Source organism: Protomyctophum bolini, assembly GCF_963924005.1.
Source record: "Protomyctophum bolini genome assembly, chromosome: 13".
NCBI classification, from domain to species: domain Eukaryota; kingdom Metazoa; phylum Chordata; class Actinopteri; order Myctophiformes; family Myctophidae; genus Protomyctophum; species Protomyctophum bolini.
In genome coordinates, this window is record NC_137874.1 from 44944613 (window position 1) to 44966131 (window position 21519).

The window sequence follows — 21519 nt, forward strand, 5'->3', positions numbered from 1 at the left end:
AAAGGTACTATGTTTACCCAGGGTAACTGGACTAAGGAAAGGAAAGGTACTATGTTTACCCAGGGTAACTGGACTAAGGAAAGGAAAGGTACTATGTTTACCCAGGGTAACTGGACTAAGGAAAGGAAAGGTACTATGTTTACCCAGGGTAACTGGACTAAGGAAAGGAAAGGTACTATGTTTACCCAGGGTAACTGGACTAAGGAAAGGAAAGGTACTATGTTTACCCAGGGTAACTGGACTAAGGAAAGGAAAGGTACTATGTTTACCCAGGGTAACTGGACTAAGGAAAGGAAAGGTACTATGTTTACCCAGGGTAACTGGACTAAGGAAAGGAAAGGTACTATGTTTACCCAGGGTAACTGGACTAAGGAAAGGAAAGGTACTATGTTTACCCAGGGTAACTGGACTAAGGAAAGGAAAGGTACTATGTTTACCCAGGGTAACTGGACTAAGCTCAAGAACTTGTTTACAGCCAGGCCCTGCTCATAGAACATTTCATGGTAGAGGAGGTTCAATGCCTTGCTCAAAGGGCACTTCAGCGGTGGTAACTTTAACGTGCCGGTCCGGGGATACGAACTATAGCGAGCTTCACGATATCAAGACCGCTCCGCAAACCGTTCGGCCACTGCTGCCCCTCATACAGAACCTCCATGTTCTACGGACTTGAACTCATGCTTCCTTCATGCCTGAGTGTCCAAGTTGCTCCTTTACACCTGACAGGGGGGAGTTTCCCTGGTTGGACGTAGCGCGTGGAAGGAAGACGTTATTCCAACCAGTTCCTTTCCCCTCCATCAGGCGCCCCGGCTGGCCAGGGGGAGGTAGTTTAGAGACCAGGATTACTGCATGTTTTTTGTGAGGGTACCTACCCTAGGGGACACAGGGAGAACATGTGAGGGTACCTACCCTATAGGGGACACGGGGAGAACATGTAAACACCACACAGAAAGGCCCTTTCGCCAACACCGCCTTCGGGTATGTATGGGCACTGATGACACGGAGGAGGAAACACGCCGCCAGCACCCACAGCCCACACCCGAGCGGGAATCGAACCCAGGACCTTCTAGCTGTGAGGCGACAGCACTACCAACTGTGCCACCGTGCCTCCCCCATGTTCTTCTTCTCCTCCTTCTCCTTTCAGGACCTTTACCTCCATGTTCTTCTTCTCCTGCGCCACGTCGGTCATGCCTTTGAGGACCTGCGCGGCCTGGTCGTCCTGGGACGAGTCCTTCCTCCTCCGCAGCCTCATCTTCCTCGCCATGGGGTCCCGGGGGCTGGCTCCTGGACACACACACACACACACACACACACACACACACACTCTCGTTTAACGATTTCAACTCAAATCTCTGCTTCTGAAAAAGGATGTTTTCAGACATGCTGGTTTTATTCACCGATTAGCCTAATGCTTATACTACTGCTTTGCTGCTGAAAGGAAGTGGTCCAGCAGAGGTACTAAAATGTTAGGGAGGGACTAGTAGTGGACAAGAGACCGTAAAGTCATTTTACACTGAAAATTGCAGATCTACAAGCTCCCAACGGCATCACGCATTCAGCAACTGTAACATCAGTCATTACGACGGCATCAAATACTTTTTAGTTGACTAGACTAAAATCCTATAATGTCGACTAGAACTCAAATCTAAATTTGCTGCCAAAATCAACACACACACACACCTCCTCCAACACACACACACACACACCACCTCCAACACACACACACACACACCTCCTCCAACACACACACACACACACACCTCCTCCAACACACACACACACACACACCTCCTCCAACACACACACACACACCACCTCCAACACACACACACACACACACCTCCTCCAACACACACACACACACACACACCTCCTCCAACACACACACACACACCTCCTCCAACACAAACACACACACACACACACACACACACATACCTCCTCCAACACACACACCTCCTCCAACACACACACACACACACACACACCTCCTCCAACACACACACACACACCTCCTCCAACACACACACACACACACACACACCTCCTCCAGCAGCAGCGACAGTAGCAGCGGACGCCCCGGCCAGCCTCAGCTGGTTCTGCAGGGAGAAGTCGATGTTGTACCACTCGGCCGTTCGGTCCACCGGCTTGGGAGGCATCACCAGGTTGGGGTTCTCCCTCACATCCAGGACCTGGACACAGAGAACAGAACACAACAGAACAGAACATTGTTATTGGGTTCTCACCAGGGGGGCAGTCAGACGGATATTTTGTGAAGCCACTAAGGAAATGAAAGTTCATATAATGGCCTGTTGTGGCGCTGTCATTGGACCCAGAAAAACCCATAGCCCCATAGAAGTCCATGTATTTGGGCCCAACTTCACCTAGACTGTATTACCTTAATAAACATGGTCATGAATACTTTCTGCTTCCAGTCACTAGTTTAAAGTCTCATTTCTAATGACATAATATTCTTTTTGGAAAATTATGGTCCCATTTATTAAAAAAATGACCATAAAGTCTCGCATGTTCTGAGGGGCGTGGCTACCGTTACAGTCTATGAACGGGATCCCCCACCCACTCGAGTCAAAATAAAAACCAACGAAGAAGAAGGGGGAAGTCCCGCCTCGTTGTCTGGGCCAGCCAATGGGCCAGCTGGCCTGAACTGGGCCCAAACGGATCTAGAAAGATGGCGACTTCCATTGCAAGGACTGACAGGCTTCATTTTACGTTCACGTTAGACCCGCGGAACGCTTTGTCCATATTTTTTACAGTCTATGGTTCTCCCTCACATCCAGAACCTGGACACAGATAACAGAACCCAACAGAACAGAACATTGTTATTGGGTTCTCCCTCACATCCAGGACCTGGACACAGAGAACAGAACCCAACAGAACACTGTTATTGGGTTCTCCCTCACATCCAGGACCTGGACACAGAGAACAGAACCCAACAGAACATTGTTATTGGGTTCTCCCTCACATCCAGAACCTGGACACAGAGAACAGAACCCAACAGAACATTGTTATTGGGTTCTCCCTCACATCCAGAACCTGGACACAGAGAACAGAACCCAACAGAACATTGTTACTGGGTTCTCCCTCACATCCAGAACCTGGACACAGAGAACAGAACCCAACAGAACAGAACATTGTTATTGGGTTCTCCCTCACATCCAGGACCTGGACACAGAGAACAGAACAGAACCCAACAGAACATTGTTATTGGGTTCTCCCTCACATCCAGAACCTGGACACAGAGAACAGAACCCAACAGAACATTGTTACTGGGTTCTCCCTCACATCCAGGACCTGGACACAGAGAACAGAACCCAACAGAACATTGTTATTGGGTTCTCCCTCACATCCAGAACCTGGACACAGAGAACAGAACCCAACAGAACAGAACAGAACATTGTTATTGGGTTCTCCCTCACATCCAGAACCTGGACACAGAGAACAGAACCCAACAGAACAGAACAGAACATTGTTATTGGGTTCTCCCTCACATCCAGAACCTGGACACAGAGAACAGAACCCAACAGAACAGAACAGAACATTGTTATTGGGTTCTCCCTCACATCCAGAACCTGGACACAGAGAACAGAACCCAACAGAACATTGTTATTGGGTTCTCCCTCACATCCAGAACCTGGACACAGAGAACAGAACCCAACAGAACATTGTTACTGGGTTCTCCCTCACATCCAGGACCTGGACACAGAGAACAGAACCCAACAGAACATTGTTACTGGGTTCTCCCTCACATCCAGGACCTGGACACAGAGAACAGAACCCAACAGAACATTGTTATTGGGTTCTCCCTCACATCCAGAACCTGGACACAGAGAACAGAACCCAACAGAACAGAACAGAACATTGTTATTGGGTTCTCCCTCACATCCAGAACCTGGACACAGAGAACAGAACAGAACCCAACAGAACATTGTTATTGGGTTCTCCCTCACATCCAGGACCTGGAGACACAGAGAACAGAACCCAACAGAACACAACAGAACATTGTTATTCGTGTTGCTCCAGTGCGGATCTAGTTGAGATCCACTGCTTTAGATTAAGTGCTATTGAATTACTAATTACAGTGTGTCGTCTACTGCTGTGGTTACCAAACTTTGTCATGTCAAGGACCCCCAAATTGACACTAACTAGCCCGCGGACCCCCTGGAACTCCCTCAAGGACCCCTGGGGGTCCCCCCAGACCCCCTGGAACTCCCTCAAGGACCCCTGGGGGTCCCCCCAGACCCCACTTTGAGAACCACTCAAACTGTACCTCCAAGTCGGTGAGGAAGTGAATGGCTTCGGGTAACGTCACCAGGCGGTTCTTATTCAGCACCAGCTTCTTCAGTTTACCACACCTAGACAATACAAAACACAGTATCAGAACCAGGTTCTACAGCTTACCACACCTAGACAATACAAAACACAGTATCAGAACCAGCTTCTTCAGTTTACCACACCTAGACAATACAAAACACAGTATCAGAACCAGGTTCTACAGCTTACCACACCTAGACAATACAAAACACAGTATCAGAACCAGCTTCTTCAGCTTACCACACCTAGAAAACACAAAACACAGTATCAGAACCAGGTTCTACAGTTTACCACACCTAGAAAACACAAAACACAGTATCAGAACCAGGTTCTACAGTTTACCACACCTAGAAAACACAAAACACAGTATCAGAACCAGGTTCTACAGTTTACCACACCTAGAAAACACAAAACACAGTATCAGAACCAGCTTCTTCAGTTTACCACACCTAGAAAACACAAAACACAGTATCAGAACCAGCTTCTTCAGCTTACCACACCTAGAAAACACAAAACACAGTATCAGAACCAGGTTCTTCAGTTTACCACACCTAGAAAACACAAAACACAGTATCAGAACCAGGTTCTACAGTTTACCACACCTAGAAAACACAAAACACAGTATCAGAACCAGGTTCTACAGTTTACCACACCTAGACAACACAAAACACAGTATCAGAACCAGGTTCTACAGTTTACCACACCTAGAAAACACAAAACACAGTATCAGAACCAGCTTCTTCAGTTTACCACACCTAGACAACACAAAACACAGTATCAGAACCAGGTTCTACAGTTTACCACACCTAGACAATACAAAACACAGTATCAGAACCAGGTTCTTCAGTTTACCACACCTAGACAATACAAAACACAGTATCAGAACCAGGTTCTACAGCTTACCACACCTAGACACCACAAAACACAGTATCAGAACCAGGTTCTACAGTTTACCACACCTAGACAACACAAAACAGAGTATCAGAACCAGGTTCTACAGTTTACCACACCTAGACAATACAAAACACAGTATCAGAACCAGGTTCTTCAGTTTACCACACCTAGACAATACAAAACACAGTATCAGAACCAGGTTCTACAGTTTACCACACCTAGACAACACAAAACACAGTATCAGAACCAGGTTCTTCAGTTTACCACACCTAGACAACACAACAATAAAACATTCCAGGTGACTAAAACGTTTTATTCCAAGGACTATGACTAAAACTAAAATAGAAACACTAAAATAGTGATGCAAACCTCCTCGCCGTCCCCAAAACCAAATGCCGTACGTGGGGGGACAGAGCTTTCGCCTTTGCTGCCCCAACCCTGTGGAATGCCCTCCCTAAGGCACTCAGAGATGCCCCCACCCTTCAAACCTTCAAATCCACCCTCAAAACCCATCTCTTCAAAATTGCCTTCCCTAGCCAACCCTTTTTAATGTCTTTTAATGTTCTTTAGCTTTTAGTGTTTTTTTCCCTTTTTTTCTATTAAAGTTGTTTTTAATTTGTTGTTACCTCTGTAAAGCCCCCCCATGTAAAGCGTCTTTGGGTACTCAGAAAAGCGCTATATAAGTTTGAGATATTATTATTATAGAAACAACAGTGGTATTGTACGGTGTGGTGTGTGTGTGGGGTTCTCCTACCGGCAGAGTCCCTCTGGGATCAGCTCCAGGTTGTTGTTGGCGGCCATGAACTCCACCAGACTGGACAGCTTCCCCACGCCCGAGGGAACCCCGTCAAAGTCCAGCTTGTTGGAGTTCACGTACAGCTTCTTCAGCTTGGTCAGCTTGCAGATCGCCGACTGAATGCAGAAAACATAATTTTACAATTTAGGCATTTATTTAGCAGACGCTCTTAATCCAGAGCGACTTACATTAAGCGAGAACAAAAAAGCATGGGAATACATCACATGAAAAGCATTTATCATGAAACATGCGTAAGCTAAGAAAGTAACAGTGGAATAGGGCTGTCAGAAAGAATTTCATAATATGAAAGAAATTCGAATATTAAAAAATATATATATATTCGAAAGCTAAAATTGCCATTCGAATGAAGCTTTTATCATTTATTTAATTCTATTTAATATTTTTATTTTGTTTTATGTTATTTTATCCGCTCACTAAATGTATTGAGTAACGAATCTACCGCTGTGAAATCTCTCTATCGGTTCCCACACGCGGTCACACGCTATTTATTTATTTATTTTCTACCCGCAGCGCAGGGAACAGAGCTGATCTACAAGCCTACACTGCGTTGAATCCGCGACGCGTTGTTGTGGGCTTGTGGCTTTGCAGAGGTGGAGCTATTTCTCTGCATAGAGTTGTCGAGGAGTGTAGAGACAGAGAGACGCGCGGTGCAAAGAAGCATTGAAGCAACACAATTATTGTAAGTTTCTTAAACTTAATTTTCAAGTGAAGTTTATGGGAGGAAACCTTTAAGAGAGGGGACAGGAATATTGTGCCCTGCTGCCCGAGTTGCCTCACTGCATGACCATGCATGTGCGCTGCACAGCATTGAATCATCATCAACCCACCTCGAATGCGCGCCCCTGTGTGTGTGTGTGTGTGTGTGTGTGTGTGTGTGTGTGTGTGTGTGTGTGAGAGAGAGAGATATCACGGCGTAGGGTTCAGAGGCCCAGTCAGTTTAGAGCTTGCAGTCTAACTTCGTAGAGAGGTGGCGAAAACACAAGAAAAACAACAAATGATAGACTACTCTGGCAGCCCATGTGCATGCAAAACACAGCATGCAAGACGCCTTTGTTGCATTTGCACTATAGACAGACAACAATCTTACCGTGCTGAGTGCACTGTGCTCAATAAAACAACAGTTTAAACGCTATTTTGTCCTGTGAAAGTACTGCTTTGTCGTTTGGAAGGGGGGGGGGCCCTCTAGTGGACAGAACGTGCAACGTCAACCTTGTTATTCTGTGTATTATTATAGGCTAAATATGAGCTAAAATAAACAATGTAAACATTCGAATATTTTCGAAAATGACAAATAATGAAGCAATGAAATTCGAATTGGATTATAGAGGTGAACTGACAGCCCTACAGTGGAATATCTATATAATGAAACTATACATATAAACTACTGTATACATATATATACTATACTATGCTATACATATGTACTATGACGTGCTATGACTACATACAATGCAATTATAGTGCTGTCTACATAACATGCTATAAGTCTGTTTATCAAATGCTATCTAAGTCTACAGAAATGCTATCTAAGGGGGGTAGGGTAAGTGCTACGGGGCCATGATGGAGTCTGAAAAGGTGGGTTTTCAGACTACGGCGGAAGATTGGGAGTGATGCTGCAGTTCTGACTGCAACGGGAAGTGCATTCCACATTTTTTGGAGCCAGAACAAAGGGAGAAGAGTTTGGGACGTGACACACGCAGTTTTTTTGTTCAACATTTTTAACATCCTACAGATACGTACATCTGTAGGATCATGCCGTGCAGGTCAACACGCGCTGCTGAAAAAGGACGATCAGCATCAACATAAAGCTTGTTAATGTACGGAGGCACACAGTGCTTTAAGATATAATAGACGGTTGTGTTGAGACTCTGGACATGACAAAACACAGTGATGATTTGTGTGTATTTGTGTGTTATCTGCTATGGTGTTGATCCACTGACAGTGAAAACTTTAAATGGTTTCAACCACAGCCATCTTTTTACATTGTACATTGTGCTTCAGTATGTTGACAAGTTTCATGGAGATGCTAATTTTCCTTTCCACCTCGATTTGGCACCTGCCCCACAGTGCCAAAACTACTAGTAGCTGGTGTACTGACCATGGTATTACTGTGCTTAACTGACCAGCCAACTGGCCTGACCTGATCAACCCCACAGAGAATCTAGGTTGTATTGTCAAGAGGAAGGTGTACGACTTCCATAACCCATCAACAGTGCCACTGGCTGATCACATCCATGCCACGCCCCATTGATGAAATGATTTGTTTAAAAGTAGCCCAGACCAAGTATTAACTGGCTGCATACATTAATATAATACTTTTCAGATGGTCAACATAATTCATTCTAATTCATTGAGATAGGATTCTTTAATTTTCATGAGCTGTACGCCTTACTCATCAAGATTATTTAAAAAAAAAAGGTTATAAATACTTCACTTTATGTACAATGAATTGAGAATATGGTACTGTATATGAAAGTTTCATTCTTTGAATTATATTACGGATATTAAAATATTTTAATTAATTGAGATGGACCTGTACTGCTGAGAAAGGCTTTCGCTTACCATTACTTTTCTGCTGAGAAATGCCTTCTATAGCAACACCATAAGGCTACAAATGTATTATTTAAAAGATAGACCTTTATTTTAGACATTTACTTTTACCACAAACGCTGAATCATTAATTTCCACATGGACTACACAGTCTAACAATAACAATGCTATAAGAGGGTTGTTGACAAATTGCAGATACAATTTCACTAATCGCAGTCAGTGCGCCAATAAAGTGACATGAAGGCAGCAATTTGCATCTATATCTCAAAGCTTAACACTTTCTGTACATAAGACGCCTAGAAACGTCATAGGGATTGGAACCGAGAGGTGCCTTAGACGTCTGTGGACGTCCTAGCGACGTCCAAACGACGCGGGGCGAGATAAGAATATTCAGAATTTTTCCTATTTTTTTTTTGGCATTTCGCTTTTCGCTTGCCGTATGCTAACGCTCTGTGCAACTATTAGCTTGTCATTGACTCCCATGTTAGCGCGGCGGAAAGAATGACTCGTATCTCCTCATCCAGGGCGCTCTCCGTGGTGATGAAAGGATCGATATGCTGGCGCTTCATTTCTGCTCCTCATCCGTCTCTCCCGCAAAATATGAACACTTTTTGGAGCGTATATAAATATATTAAGATGATCGGGGATTGTGAGGTCACTTTGTCAAGTCAACTTTTTTAAGAAAGTGTTTCCGGTTCATGGCTTTCAGAGTAAAAGCGCTCAGACAACTCTGGCACCCCGGAGCTTCTATTTTGATGCACTTCCGGCACCAATTGTAATGATCTACTTAACCCCCATTTAACCGGCCTCCCACAGGCGTCAATATTTGGTGTGTGTGTGTGTGTGTGTGTGTGTGTGTGTGTCCAACCCACATCTCTCACAACGTGTGTCGACACATTGTGAGCTTGGTCGGTTTGGCTATTGCGACGACATGCCCAGAATAGCGATGCTAGAGGTTAAGCAAGTCGTTAATAAATTGTGACGAGAAGGAATGGCTCAAGGGAACCCTTATATCAAAAAAATCTGGTCACCCATTATTGAGACGCTTGTTATGTTGGACTGAATTGATGGAATTCAATACCGTTCTGCACCCGTAATGTCATCTAATTAATGCATCTATGAATGTTTATGTGTATACTGTACTGTATGTTTATATTGTCTGTGTGGGTACACATGTATACACATGTTTTATTTTCCATATCAGAAATGTTTTTTTAGAATTGATTGTGATGTTGTTTCTGTCCTCAGAGTCATCAGCCGCATGTCAGTTATTATTTTATTGTTTTTGTCTTTTTCTTTGAGGGTTATGTTTTGTCTCTTTTTAGTGTAAAGGTCATTACACACTGGCGAATTAGCGACGCGATGCGAATAAGCGATCTGAAAATGCGAAATATTGCATGTTGCAGTTCGCCTGCGAATCTCTGCAAAATACGACACCAAAGCGAACAAATAAAGAGCGAAAACGGTCGCATTTTCGCACATTTGCCACTGATGTGGAAGCTTGCATGGACTTCAATTCAAGTTTTTTTTTAAATGCGAATTATTCGCACGAATATATCGCGTCGCTAATTCGCCAGTGTGTAATGACCTTTAGTCTCTTGTTTTGTTTGTTTGTTTGTATGTTTCTGCTATTTCTTTTTTTCAAATCTGTAACTTACTGATTGAACATTCTTGAATACCAAAAAATCATAATAAACAGAGGTTTTAAAAAAAAAGTGTGTCCTTACGGGCAGAGAGGTGAGCAGGTTGCGGCTGAGGTTGAGCGTCTCCAGCCCCGTCCACTGGTCGATGCACAGCGACAGCTCAGAGATCTGGTTGGAGCTCAGGTTGAGCCTCTTCAGACTGCCCAGCGTGTACAGGCACTCGGGCACGCGCGTCAGGTCGTTGCACGACAGGTCCACGTCTAGGAGAACACGGTGTGGAGAAGAACAGGTTGGCATCAGAATCAGAATATCTTTATTGTCATTGTACAAGACAACAAAATTGATTTGCAATTATCCAGCTCAGTGCATTTAAAACAAAAGACATAATACTCTATATAAAATACAAACATTTAAGGCATATTGCACAGTAAGTCCTTTTAGTCCATAAAGTGTCAAGTGTCAGAGTTCAAGTTTCAGTGTTTAGAGCTATGACTGCTCTGGGGTAGAAACTGTTTTTCAGTCTGTTCGTCCTTGCCTTGATGACTTTATAGCGCCTCCCTGAGGGCATGAGTTGCAGCAAGTGTATGTGCACTGTATGTGTCCTATGTGCAAACGGGGGATCTACAAGCTCGTAGCGCGACACTGAGTGCCGCACTACGAGCTTGTAGATCTGCTATTTTTCCAACAGCTACAGTCTAAAAAAATAATGGTTAATGTGGTTAAACGCTAAAGCGACACAGATGCGTTCCAACAGTTTGTGACTGCCGCTAATTGTTTAATCCAGGGTTCGATGGCGCTTACTACGACATTCCCGCCTTTTGTTTTATGTGTTTAATCCGCCGTATTGTAATAATTAAAAGGAAACTCTGTCTTTGCCGCGGAGCTGGAGACGAGATGGTTTCGCTTTGATGACGAAACCGGAAATCCACACATGCTGTGGTGCTGCTAGGGCTTCTGGGAAATGGAGGCCAATGCAAATGAACGGGGTACAAAGCCTTTTGAAGGAGGGTCTTGTGGGGCGGTCTTCCGGGCGCACCAAGATGGCGGGTGGTGCGATCGTTCATAACAAACGGAGGAACCTTTTTTCGCCGGATTTTCACGGATCAAAAGCCCAAATAATTCAGCGTATGTGCTCTAAAAGGTAATACAACAATCTCAGCAGCGTAGAATATTTGATTAAAATGCGGGTTACGCGTTTTATGGAGTCAAACTGTTAACCCATTCTGAACGGGAACCCATTTTGGTGTTTAGCATCACTTTATGCTTTAGCTATTGAAAAATAGCAGATCTACAAGCTCTCGGTGGCGCGCTACGAGCTTGTAGGTCTGCTATTTTTGAAAAATCGAAGAACGACTGACATTTTTAGAATCTGATCTCAGGTCAGAATGGGTTAATCAGACCAGTGTGTGCCCAGTGGAAACCTGGTATGAATCTGATCTCAGGTCAGAATGGGTTAATCAGACCAGTGTGTGTCCAGTGGAAACCTGGTATGAATCTGATCTCAGGTCAGAATGGGTTAATCAGACCAGTGTGTGTCCAGTGGAAACCTGGTATGAATCTGATCTCAGGTCAGAATGGGTTAATCAGACCAGTGTGTGTCCAGTGGAAACCTGGTATGAATCTGATCTCAGGTCAGAATGGGTTAATCAGACCAGTGTGTGTCCAGTGGAAACCTGGTATGAATCTGATCTCAGGTCAGAATGGGTTAATGGTGCATGATGTACAGTAGGTTTATGTTGGCGTGTTTACCCGCTAGGTGTGCCAGTCCCTCCAGGCTAGTGGGCATGTTGCTCTGTGTCCTCTGGGTGTTCCTCAGGTGGAGGGTCTGGAGGGCCACCATGGCTGGCAGCTGGCTATACTCACACACACACAAAAAAAACACAGTTTTAGAACAGTAAAGAACCCCGAAAATGGTACCATTATACGAACCCAAAAGGCCTGCTTTTCCCTAATAAAGGTTATAAAGATTTTTACTAGTTGCTGCATGTGGTGAGGTACATCACGGTAAAAATTAAGAAACAATAGAAAGTGAGATACAAACAGAGCAGCAAAAACGGTACACTGAAATCGACAAAACGTAGTAACTGTGCATCCGTTATACAGCATAATATAGACGTTAAACACACTTTCGGCAAGAATCTATATAAAAAAAAACGAAACAAAAATGCAACTCTCTCCCCTGTCAGGTGAAAAGAAGCAGCTTTGACTCCTCGTGCATAGAAGGAAGCATGAGGTCAGTCCACTGACATGACTAGATAATTGACACTGGGTGGAAGATAGCCCTGGTCCAGTGCTTACAGCGAGTCTCTCTCTGACGCCCTGTGGAAGTCCCTTCCGCAGCCCTCTGGTGATATTCTCACTCCCGTGCGAGTGTCTACAATTCCCAGCAAATAAACAAAACGACGTAACTACTCAGCGACACAAAGCCTGCTAGACCTTGGGTAAAAGTCTATTCTCGAAGCTGGGAAGCGTCTCAGGTCCCCAGCTTCTCTCTAAAATGCACTTTTAATAACGCAATGTACCCTGAATTTACCGGGCAGTCATTTCTTCTACTACGGCATTTCCGGGTTTTGCCCGCGCCGATCTGGTTGGATTCATTTTATTTAATGATTAAAATAGTGCATTTTAGAGAGAAGCTGGGGACCTGAGACGCTTCCCAGCTCCGAGAATATACTTTTACCAAGGTCTAGCAGGGCTTTGTTTCGGTGAGTAGTTACGTCGTTTGGTTTATTTGCTGGGATTTGAAAATCCTCGCAAGGGAGTGAGAATATCACCAGAGGCCGGGCTGCGGAAGGGACTTCCACAGGGCGTCAGAGAGAGACTCGCTGTAAGCCCTGGACCAGGGCTAGGTGGAAAAGAAAAAAATAGTTTGTTTTTCTTACCGTAGCTGCGCGTGCATCAGGGGGTTGTTGTTGAGGACGAGCGTCTGGAGGTGCACCAGGCGCCTCATCTGCGGCGGGAGGGAGTCCAGCTTGTTGTCGCTGAGGTCCAGGTACAGCAGGTCGGTCAGGTTGATGAACAGCTGGTTGGGGATGGCGTCCACAGCGTTGTGGGCCAGGTTGAGCACCAGCATGTTGCGACTGTTCTCCAGGTCCCGCGGGATCTCCGTCAGCTGGTTGTAGCTCAGGTCCTGTTTTTTTGTTTGATTGAAATATGTATTAACAGTTTGTAGAATTACAGTACATTTCAAGCACAAACTCAATACAACAGACTGTTAACTGTGAGTGGGACGACCCAATTAAGCATTGCACTTGTTTACAACATAGGGTCCACCTTGTTAAATTCATCAAAACATTTAGAGACGTACAAATAGGCACTTCAATATAGTCAAAGAACAGAACAGGAATTTATCATAATGGAGGTAAAAAGGGGATTCAGATTTTACGGGGGCCAGTTTGGAATTGCAGCCGTCCGTATAGGTGCCCTTTGAGAGCGGTTTTGAAGGAGTCAAGGGATTCACATGTCTTAATGACTGTTGGTAGGGCGTTCCACTGTCGGTGTGGAAGGAGAAGAAGAAGAAGTGCACTTCAGGACCCCGTCTTGCCAACTTGTCTTTTGAATGAACGATGCAAACGATTGTTTTTTATCTTGGTCAACTTCTCAACGACAATATTAAGAATGTGATTTAGATGATGTTTGTTGTAGCTTGTTATTTAGACAGGAGAAAGTGTATTTTTTTTTATCTGAACTTCCCTCGATGTCTAACAAATCTACATTTTGCTGATATACAGAAAGAATACAAAAGGCATAGACATTATTGTATTCCTTAACCCAATATTTGTTTGACCATTTGAGGTACAGGGCCAGGCAATGGCTTTGGGCGAGGAATAAATGAAATTAAAAGTGCACTGTCTTGTCTGTCACATCACATGCAAAAGCAGAGGTTTCTGTGGTTACCAAGGTAAGGCTTTTCAGAGTAAAGTCAGCCTCATCTTCTTGGAACTACATTATTCAGAAAAATTCCCCGGGCAAAATAAGTGTTAAGTAGAAAATATGGCTATGGAAAAATGGAAGAGCGCCAGGATGATGCAACGAAGAGGAAGGGAGAGAGAGCTGCGTTGGATAAACATTGACGTTCTTGCTGAATGTATACATTTGAAATATGAACCGTCTAAACAAACAGATTAGACGATTAGACTGGGACCTGCGTAAAGGACCATATCGTTTGTTGCTCTGTCATGTTACAGCGCAGAGATTGAGAGAAAATACTTTTTGGTGAATTTCATACCGAGGCACACAGAAGTTAGTGCCAGGGACCGAACGTATGTAATGTTAACGTTTGTTTATGTATGGGGGAAAGGAAAGGTACAATGTTATTGTTTACCCAGGGTAACTGGACTAAGCTCAAGAACTTGTTTACAGCCAGGCCCTGCTCATAGAACATTTCATGGTAGAGAGGTTCAATGCCTTGCTCAAGGGCACTTCAGCGGTGGTCATTTTAACGTGCCGGTCCGGGGATATACGAACTAGCGACCTTCCGATATCAAGACCTCTCCGCAAACCGTTCGGCCACCGCTGCCCCTTTTGTTTATGTATGGGGGGAGGGGGGGGGGGGGGGGTGGATGAAAGTGGATGAAAGTATATAAAATATGGATTGTATAATTACCAGCACAGACAGGTCATCGAGCTGAAAGATATCATCAGGGACTCCAGAGTTCTTCAGGTTGTTGGCTCTGGCCACCACCGCCTGCACACAAAATAAAATATATATACCAGAGGGCCAGTTCAGGCCAAAGATAATTCCTTCACGGGCCTGATTTGACATATATGATTTAGGCCATTATTATTATACGTTTCATGCGAAGAAATAATGAAACATGAGTGAACATTGTGTGTGTGTGTGTGTGTGTGTGTGTGTGTGTGTGTGTGTGTGTGTGTGTGTGTGTGTGTTAGTTACCCGTAGGTTGGGTAGGCTGGACAGTTCTCCATGTAACGTTGTCAGACTGTTGTGACTCACTGAAAGATGCTCCTGAGAGAGAAGGGACAGAGAAAACAGAGGTTAATATAAATAATACACAGAGCCAGGAGCACGGTGGTGGCGCTGTCGGTATCGCGCTGCCGTGGCCTCACAGCTATAGAAGGTCCTGGGTTCGATTCCTGCTTGGACTCCTCATGCATTGAAGGAAGCATGAGGTGACAGTCCGGTCAGCTTTCCCCCAGGTTGGCAGAAGGAGTGCAAGGCCCAGGATTACATTAGAGAGAATTGACACCGGGTGAAAATAAATGGTTTGCAAAGTTTGAGGGATCATTTGTATTTAACCCATTTTGGTGTTAGCATTATGTTATGCTTTAGCTATTGAAAAATAGCAGATCTACAAGCTCATAGCGCGCCACCGAGTGGCGCGCTACGAGCTTGTAGGTCTGCTATTTTTTGAAAAATCGAAGAACGACTGACATAGAAGGTCAGAATGGAAAACTGTCAGGATGTAGAAGACATTTTTTAGAATCTGATCTCAGGTCAGAATGGGTTAAATAAATAAAGAATACACCCACACACAGCATTTCTGAAACTACACAAACTGATCTAGGATCTGCCCTAAACGAGGCATATTGTGCTCCGTTGTTAAGATGCATCACTTTCAACTGAAACCGCCATGACTGCCGACACCAGCAGCATTACCTCACCGCCACAACAACACGTACAGTAGACGGGTGTGAGACGGGTGGCGGAGATAGATAGCAGACTAATGTTATTGATGTGCTCCATTAAAAAATATCAAATGTATAGCATAGCATAGCATAGCAAATATAAGAAGCACAGCACTATAGAGAATCAGTTTTCCCATTGCTATTGTTCCTGTTTTTGTTTTTTTCTGTTATTTTTTTCCCCTTTTATTATTTGAAGTAGGGATGCACCGAAAGGGACTTTCTTGGCCGAAACCGAATACCGAATATAAGAAACAGTTGGCCGAATACCGAATACCGAATAACCGAAAAGATTTAATATTGTATATATTTTTGCCTACCATTGCCGTCATTGCCGTACCTTAAAGCTACCTGATTTATGGTTATGGCAAAACTTAACTTCAATAATAATCACTGTTATGGGTCCATAAAACATTTATTCAGCTCTTTTGAATGCATTCATTGCATTTACACTATTCTGTGATATATTTTCTGCCTACTCGGGCCGAAACCGAATAGGCCGAAAATGCTTTTTTAGCCATTTTCTGCCGAATATATTCTGCGGCCGAATATTCGGTGCATCACTAATTTGAAGCATTAATAAAGTAGGCATAATAAGCTTCGGCTTCAGCCCAAACCTTTTCAGTCAAACTGTAATGGTGTAAAACCCTCATTCTGAAATGTACTGTACTGTAAATGACTGAGATAAATAAACGAAGTAAAAATAGCTGTCGGCGTTTATCCGTGACCTGTTGTTCACATACCTCCGTATAGATCTAGGACACTGAGATTAGATAATCCCTCCAGAAGACACATTAAAGCATTAAAGGAACCTGTGTTTTCTCAGTGAGGTCACACCTTGGACTGATAAGTCTAAAATGCAGGGAATTAGATTATGGATTGACTGAAACCTTCTAACCCTAAATGGTGCATTTTTATATAGCGCCTTTCTCCAAGGTGCATTACTGTTTACAATCACCCATTCACACACATTCATACACCGATTGCAGAGGAAGCCATGCAAGGCACCAACCAGCACATGGGGAGCAATGTGGGGTTCTATAGTGTCTTTGCTCAAGGACACTTCGACATGTAGACAGGAGGAGGAGGAGCCGGGATTCGAAGAGTTGTGACTCTGAGCTGCGCGCACCACGGCAGAGACAGATTACGTTAATTTGGTGTTGGGACTCCAAGAAGAGGGAGAGTTGCTCAAATGTTGAATCTTGATTTTTTTTCACCACAAGAATCAATTCTTGTGGAAGTTGTGGTGCAGCACTAGTCAGTATAGCTGCCAGAGGATCTAATCCATTGTGCATAAACGGGCCTTTTCAAACGGGGAGCGATAAAACGCACCAATAGTTAATTTTCAACAGAGAAGTCAAGCGTATTTTACGTGAGTGCGGTCCCGTGAATTTGTTTTGCGCTCGTGCTCGTTGCGTGCGTGCAAACGCCCGTGACTGACCGGACCTGGATTCTGTTTAGCTTTTTTGTTTGTTACGCTTGCGTTGTTGCGCCACTCTCTTCAACAGACCTGGAGGAGACCTGTGTGTTTGTGCATCTGCAACAACGCCTGCGTTCCTCGCTTCACGTTTGTAAAGGCCCCTTAACCCATTCTGACCTGAGATCAGATTCATACGAGGTTTCCACTGGACACAAACTGGTCTGATGAACCCATTCTGACCTGAGATCAGATTCTAAAAAATGTCAGTCGTTCTTCGATTTTTCAAAAATAGCAGACCTACAAGCTCGTAGCGCGCCACTCGGTGGCGCGCTATGAGCTTGTAGATCTGCTATTTTTCAATAGCTAAAGCACGACATGATGCCAACACCAAAATGGGTTCCCGTTCAGAATGGGTTAATGATAGGAATCTCTCTATGCCTCTTATTATGTGAATTAGGTCTGGCTATAATAATGATGTGGTGTGAAGAATGCCTGAAGAAGAGAAGACCTCACCAGCTTCTGCAGAGAGGCCAGCTCCTCGGGGAGGTAACACAGTCCCGTCCTGTTCAGTTTCAGCCATCGGAGGCTGCTCATCTGCTTGACATGCTCCGGGAAATAACCGCCCTGAAGGTAGTATAGAATAGATAAGAGGAGGGGAGAAAAGGTGAGGAAAAGGTTATCATCAACGGTCATGACATAAACAGGTTCAGGTTCATTTATGTGTTTGTTTGTCCCCGTGGGGCGATTTGGTTTACAGCAAGGCATAAACACATGCAGGTAACATGAAACACAAAAACACAGCAAAAAGGCACATAGTACACATAGAACATTAAAACAGGATGGCAGTTCAAGGTATCAGTGTAACATTATAATTCATAACTTTTCCAGAACAGTTGTATAAATAATTAATACAAGTGAGTCAGTCAGGTGACAAGTTACCTCCTCCTATCGGCATTTAGGGCCTGGATAGCTACAGGCACAAAGGAGGACTTATACCATAATAACTAACTAACTGAATGTCAACAGCGGCATCATGTATACTTGTACGTATAGCACTGTTTCCCCCAAAACTGGGTCATTTGTATGGCTCCCCAATTATTTGTCGTTTCCTACATTTTGTTTTTAATTATTATCACTTTGAAAACATCCCCCCACCCGAAAACCTTTCATGAATTAAAACAATTTCCCCTCCAGTCATTTTATGAAGAAAATCTAAAGAAATTCCATAAGTTAGAACACTTTCTTTTTCTTTAAGTAGTGAAAATAGCCAATCTACAAGCTCACATCGTGGAGCATCACATCACGTTGTGAGCTTGTAGAGCTGCTATTTTTTACTAGTTTGGGTCCCGGGCGAATGTCTGATTTCTGTTTGGGTCACGGGCCAAAAGGTTTGGGAACCACTGATGTGAGAGAGAACACAACACCAACTGTAGTTCTCACAAATCATCCGACTAAAATATGTACATAATATAATCCTAGGTAGTTTACAGAGTAGGATTTGTGTATCTGCAACTGGCAGAGATCGCAATGAACAGGGCCAAAAGAAACGTAACACTTTGGAAAAGCACTCGTTTGTGATTTCACTTGATCAAGCCTTTTCTAACGTTCCAGATTCAGACTACAAAATAAATAATTTAAATGTATGACATGAAAATGCAATTCTCGTTATGTAGACAGCACTAGAATTGCATTTTATGAAGTCATAGCACTTTATAGTACACATGTATATTGTATAATATATAATATAGTATAGTATGTATAGTTGACATAGATACTCCACTGCTACGTTCTTAGTTGGAGGCAGCGGTGGCCGAACGGTTTGCGGAGCGGTCTTGATATCGGAAGGTCGCTAGTTCGTATCCCCGGACCGGCACGTTAAAAATTACCACCGTTGAAGTGCCCTTTATGGACAAGACATTGAACCCCTACCATGAAATGTTCTATGAGCAGGGCCTGGCTGTAAACAAGCTCTTGAGCTTAGTCCAGTTACCCTGGGTAAACATAGTAACTTTCTTTCTTTCTTAGTTTATACATGATTCACGATAACTACTTTTTATATATGTGTATGTGATGTATGCCATGCTTTTGTTTTTGCTTAAATATAAGTGGCTCTGGATCAATAAAAGAGCCTCTGCTAAATGCCTAAATTGTAAATGACACCTGCCTGATATCAGTCAGAATAGAGACAGAAATGGTGCCTTATCGGCCGATACTGTATGTAAACATCATCAGACATACATTAATGTTTGTGTTTACACAAACATTGACCATTCATTCATTAAAACTGACCATTCATTATCAAATTCAATGGCATTTAATGTTTGTATTTACACACAGACACTAAAAGCTGGACATAGGAGCCCCTCAAAAAATATACTGTATCAGAATGGTATGGGTATAAGTCGATATTTTCTCTTATATGGACTGATTGATTGAATACTTTAACAATTTGCAGAAGAAAAAAAAGCTCAGGAAAGTATTTAGGGATGACAAACTGACCTGGGAATGTAAGCCTGTGTTGAAAAAACTAAAGCATAATCTGGCACTGGCACTGCCAGTTTGATGTTTTTGGCAGACAACAATAATCCCAAAACTCTACAGATTGTTTTGTCCCAATAATATATGGCCAACATAACAATGAGATCATGACATTTTCCACACACGTGCATAATGTGAGCGCCTGTGTGCGAGAGCAATTTGTGTCAACAATACAGTGCAGGGTACAGGAAAGGATGAAGTCATCACCCTTCCTCTTCCTGCTTGCTTTGCCCTTGAAGGGTGTGAGTGACTAACTAACCAATTTGGCAATCGCAATTTGGTATGCTAGCAAGTAACTTTGATTGATTTGTAAATGTTGAACCTACAGTACTGTAGCTTGCAAGGCAGAGGAAACACCACAATGTACACAACTTACAAGCTACCAATATTGTCTGTTTGTTGTTACTCTATAACAAACCTGCTTCTATGGCAGAGGCTCTGCTATTGATAAGATGAATTGATGTAGTTGAAGTAATTTGTTAGATAGCAGATGATGACAAAGCTAATTTACCGACAGATTGACATGGCAGCTAGCTATAAAGCCACACTATACAAACAGTACAGTCACTTAATGCAATCACGCTGCCAGACCCAGGCTGTGTCAGCTGTTGTTACATTGCTGCCTGGCGAGACTGCTATTTATATCTCCATGTGGGTCAAAACAAACATTATCTAGCCAAAGACCTGTTCAAAAATCTGTTCTTCTTATATGGCCCTCTATCTCAACATTGTTAAACCGGCTTAGTTAGTGGTGTAAAGTCAAGAGAAGTTATGAGAAAGCCAATGGCTATGCTAGAAAGTTAGCCAACAATTACTGAACCAACAACATTTACAGTTTGAGTAAACAGCCAGCTGTCTTATTTTTATCTGATCTCTTCCACACTGGACAGCCAAGAGATGTTAACTGGCTATCTATCCTATTATTCCCTAAACAGAACTATAGAAGATGTTCTAATACACACCGGGGCCAGAATGTAATTAAGCCTAGCCAAGACAGGAAAACTCATGTCACAGTTTGACAACTGGCTAACGCCCAGTGCTAGTATAAAGCTAAGCCAGTGCAAGCTAAAAGTTAGCAGCTAGCTCAAGCTAGCATCGCTGTAGTTGCCTTGTAAACACTGCAGCAGCTCGCTGGCTACCCGGTCGTACATGTTCGCTAAACAGATATCAGTATCAAACCCCACACATAATACTAAAAGGGGGAAAACAATGCTTACTTTGAAGTCATTTCCACTGAGATCTACCCCCCTTATGAAGGGGAGAACTCCGGTCGCAGCCATTTCTGGTTCAGGATCTCAGCCGCTGTGAGGCGCTCAGCTGAAGTGTTGCACTGATGCCAGCTAGTCTATTTTGGTTTTGGTAGCTGCTGTGTTGGCTCTGGCTGCGGGACTCGGGAGGGTTGACTGACTGCCTGACCCGTGTGGAGGTGTGACTCACTGGAAACCATGAGACAGAGTTACGACATTGAGGGGGCGGAAAAATGAGCGCTGTTCAGAGCCTTGGATATAGACCACGGTGACTGACCAGTGACCCGATCACCAAGTTTTCATTCCATTGAATGGGGGACGTTGATTGAATCAGATGTATAGACATAGACAGAGTTACTTCATAGGGCCAGTCCAATGGCGGCTTGACTGAGTCCTACATAAACTTCTATTGAGAATGGAGACAACCAACTGGGA

The 21519-nt window shown here is 43.7% G+C and overlaps 1 protein-coding gene across 1 annotated transcript in view; it reads right to left on the reverse strand.

Moving 5' to 3' along the window:
• LOC308326526 (protein flightless-1 homolog) overlaps positions 1–21166 on the reverse strand; it is a 56325-nt gene extending 35159 nt beyond the window's left edge. The window contains exons 1-11 of the mRNA XM_080779452.1: positions 21055–21166; positions 17813–17923; positions 15131–15202; positions 14840–14920; positions 13116–13363; positions 11983–12086; positions 10318–10493; positions 5978–6135; positions 4286–4370; positions 2042–2189; positions 1151–1281 (exon numbers count right to left, since the gene is read on the reverse strand). Of these exons, the coding sequence (XP_080635578.1) occupies positions 1151–1281; positions 2042–2189; positions 4286–4370; positions 5978–6135; positions 10318–10493; positions 11983–12086; positions 13116–13363; positions 14840–14920; positions 15131–15202; positions 17813–17923; positions 21055–21117 (1377 nt within the window). The 5' untranslated portion in view covers positions 21118–21166. The remainder of the gene's footprint in view (positions 1–1150; positions 1282–2041; positions 2190–4285; positions 4371–5977; positions 6136–10317; positions 10494–11982; positions 12087–13115; positions 13364–14839; positions 14921–15130; positions 15203–17812; positions 17924–21054) is intronic.
• Positions 21167–21519: the final 353 nt, after the last annotated feature.